The sequence below is a fragment of the Sinocyclocheilus grahami genome, unplaced genomic scaffold (genome assembly GCF_001515645.1).
Source record: "Sinocyclocheilus grahami isolate Dianchi unplaced genomic scaffold, SAMN03320097.WGS_v1.1 scaffold1736.1, whole genome shotgun sequence".
Classification (NCBI taxonomy): Eukaryota; Metazoa; Chordata; class Actinopteri; order Cypriniformes; family Cyprinidae; genus Sinocyclocheilus; species Sinocyclocheilus grahami.
In genome coordinates, this window is record NW_015506915.1 from 125,306 (window position 1) to 128,418 (window position 3,113).

A 3,113-nucleotide genomic window follows, 5' to 3' on the forward strand; every position below is an offset into this window, starting at 1 on the left:
AAAAAAAAATAGTTCTAATTTTAATTAGAATTGTGATTAAATTGAGGGCTTTTCCGCTTATGATGAGAGCGTTCACAAGAGTGCAGGAGGATAAAAACAACATTCCATGACCCCTTTAAACATTTCAGTATTATTTGGGGTATTTTCACCTTCATTTTAAAGGTGAACAGGACTGAGAAAGAACTGACACTTACTGAGACACGCTCATTATTAAAACTGAAAGCATCAAATCGACTTACTGTCATAATACTGAATACTGTCGTTCAGTTAATAGCTACTGCCCAAACAATGAGCCCAAGGAGAATATGTTTACTCTGTCTACACCGGTTTACTAGAGTAAAGCAACTTCAATGAGAAGACAGGAGTTAAAATAGAAAAATGTTGAATTCACCTGGTATCGCTTTGTTGCCTCACCTTTCTGTTTGGCCACTTTACGCACCGTCATGGCAGCCTGTCGTTTCTGGTATTCAGAAATCTCAAAACCTAAACAAAACCAGCAACAGAAGATGTGAGGAGGGTCACAGAAAAAGCACTGTACCTTGGTGGCATTGAGGACATACGGAAACCCCTTTAAAGCAGCAATGATAATACAGTTAATGCATGGGAATTTACCGATTTTTTCATCCTCCTGGACCATCCTGCGCTCCTCGTGAAAAGCCCTCAGCCAGCGGATCTTCTCCTCCGGCTTCTTGGCCAGGAAGATGTGGATCTCCTCGCTGTCTCTGTTGTGCAGCTTGAACGCATTTTTCACGCTGACATTAAAGTCGTCGTCCCGTCCATCGATGGCATCTCTCACCGTATAGCGATCCATGTCAATGCGCCCTTTGTAGTAAAGAATGTCCCGGCGGATCAGGTCCTGAGAAGAGATGCAGAGGCTCATTAACGACCACAGCACAATCACACTCGTCTTTGCTTGCGACACGATTGTGTGTAAATGGAATAAATACAGACTAACAGTGACATTTTCAGTTCATACGTATGGGAGCTGTCAAGAGAGTCCAAAAGTTGAGAAATGGGTTTAAAAATCTGGATTTAGAAAATAATTTGATTTATATACAATGTTTGGACACTTTTATTGTCACTAGACTTGCTGGGTTAAAAAAATGTATCAAACTGACACTGTATCTTTTCTTTGAACTCCCCGACAGTAATTGTGTATGATTATATTGTCAGTGTACTGAAAACAAACACAAAGCCAGACTTGTCACAATCTGAATGAACTATGAAACACTTATGAAGACTTATGAAACAGACGACTCTGTCTGTGCCTCACAGTTTCAGTGAAGCTGAGCATTTCTCAACGTTTGGACGCTCTTGACTGCTTTCGGCTCATTTCTCTGATCAATCCCACACTGAAAACACTCGCTGTGCTCTGCTCTCTGCAGATCATCAATCCCACCTCTCCTGCAATTATCTTGATGCACCTGTAAGTGCCACATTACATAATCACTATAGTTTAGAGACCATAAGCTGAGGTAGATTTGTATCCCTAAGAACATTTTAATTACAATGAAATTTATTTAAAGAAAGAGCAATTTGTTCAGTAAACCATTGCTTAATTAAAATTAAAATTAAAATTAAATAAAATTAATTTATGTTTAGTTTTTTCCTCGTGCTGTAGCGAAACCATACCGAAGCGTCATGTTTGTGTACCATTACACTGCATGAACTCAATAAAACCTGCATCTTGTGAGATGGTTCTAACTTTAGGATGCATTTCTAATTTATTGTCAGATTTTGAGATTCAAATCCGGCAATGTAAGGAATGCTTATGCATTTAATATGGTCTAGGGACATTTTTATGATCAGTGCCCACACTTTTATCCTTTAGCTGACCATCTCAACCCCCTTTTTGAGGAAAACTAAATATTTTGTGAAGATCACGTACCTTTTTGCACAGGACCAGCTGATGATCGAAGAGGAAGAAGACTCTCTGCTGACTCCGGCCATATGGCTGATAGATCCACGACATCTCACCCGTGTAGATCAGCTCTGAACTTCTGTGCAGAATATCATCACCCTAACCAGAGCAAAAACACTCGCGAGTCTGGGCACACAAACTGGGACTGGCAGTGCACAACCTATTACAGATATTCTTCAAACGCACCTCCCAGTCCAGCACCGAGGCCTGCCATTGAGCGATCTTGTCAATGTTCTCCAGTCTTCTTTTGCGCTCGTTGATTTGCTGGGTGACGTTCCTCATGACAGCGAGCGCTGCTGCCACATAACGGTAATCACTGCCAGAACAAGCACAAAACACACCCACAGACTATAAATAAATACATACATATATAACACATATATATATAGACACTTCAGACAATCTGTCTCAACTAATATGGCACAAACTTTGATTGCAGTCAGTGATCATTGACAAGATGTAACAACTCGATATATAATAATATTTTTGGTTGCACTTTATTTTAAAGTGTCCTTGTTACAGTGTAATTCTACCTTTCAGTATTGAGTAATATCAATTGACTACATGTACTTACTATAGGATTAGGGTTACTTGCATGTAACTATGCATCATTTATTGTTATTATAAAAGTAAGTACATGTAGCATGTGTAACAAGGACACCTTGAAATAAAGTGTTACCATGTTTTCACTATTAGGACATGAGACTGTAAGTAAATTAACTTTTAAAGGGGTCATATGATGCGATTTCAAGTTGTTCTTTCTCTTTGGAGTGTTGCAAGCTGATTGTGCATAGATAAGATCCCTGAAGTTGCAAAGACTAAAGTCTCAAAACCAAAGAGATATTCTTTATCAAAGTTAAGACTCTGCCACACCCCCCTAAAACGGCTCGTTCTAACATGCCCCCACATATCTACCTCACTATGTGGGAATATTAGCATAATGCGCCCAAATGTGCACACAAAGAAAGAAGGCGTGGTTTCAGTAACCGCAGTTAGTGTTGAAGCAGCATGTCAGGGAGACGCTGTGTGTTTCTAGGCGAAAGCAAAAGCACTTTATTTGTGTGTGTGTGTGTGAGAGTGTGTGCGTGTCTGTGTGTGCGTGTGTGTGAGCGTGTGAGCGTGTGTGTGTGTGTAAGAGTGTGCGTGCGTGTGTGTGTGTGTGTGCATGTGTGCGTGTGTGTGTGTGTGTGTG

At 40.3% G+C, this 3,113-nt stretch overlaps 1 protein-coding gene across 1 annotated transcript; it reads right to left on the minus strand.

Moving 5' to 3' along the window:
• Positions 1 to 49: 49 nt before the first annotated feature.
• LOC107572335 (rho guanine nucleotide exchange factor 9-like) lies at positions 50 to 2,234 on the minus strand. The gene is made up of 4 exons (XM_016258769.1): positions 2,108 to 2,234; positions 1,889 to 2,020; positions 613 to 856; positions 50 to 483 (listed from the first exon to the last, which is right to left on the minus strand). Exons 1-4 carry the CDS (start codon positions 2,201 to 2,203, stop codon positions 332 to 334), a joined length of 624 nt encoding a protein of 207 aa, XP_016114255.1. The 5' UTR covers positions 2,204 to 2,234; the 3' UTR covers positions 50 to 331.
• Between the last annotated feature and the right edge of the window lie 879 nt (positions 2,235 to 3,113).

Excerpts from the sequence above, each read along its gene's own strand:
- LOC107572335 (XM_016258769.1), bottom strand. The coding sequence starts at position 2,203 with ATGAGGAACGTCACCCAGCAAATCAACGAGCGCAAAAGAAGACTGGAG. Across the intron at positions 2,021-2,107 it reads CCTCGGTGCTGGACTGGGAG|GGTGATGATATTCTGCACAG; the intron begins GTGCGTTTGAAG and ends TGCTCTGGTTAG. Across the intron at positions 484-612 it reads CCAGGAGGATGAAAAAATCG|GTTTTGAGATTTCTGAATAC; the intron begins GTAAATTCCCAT and ends GGTTTTGTTTAG.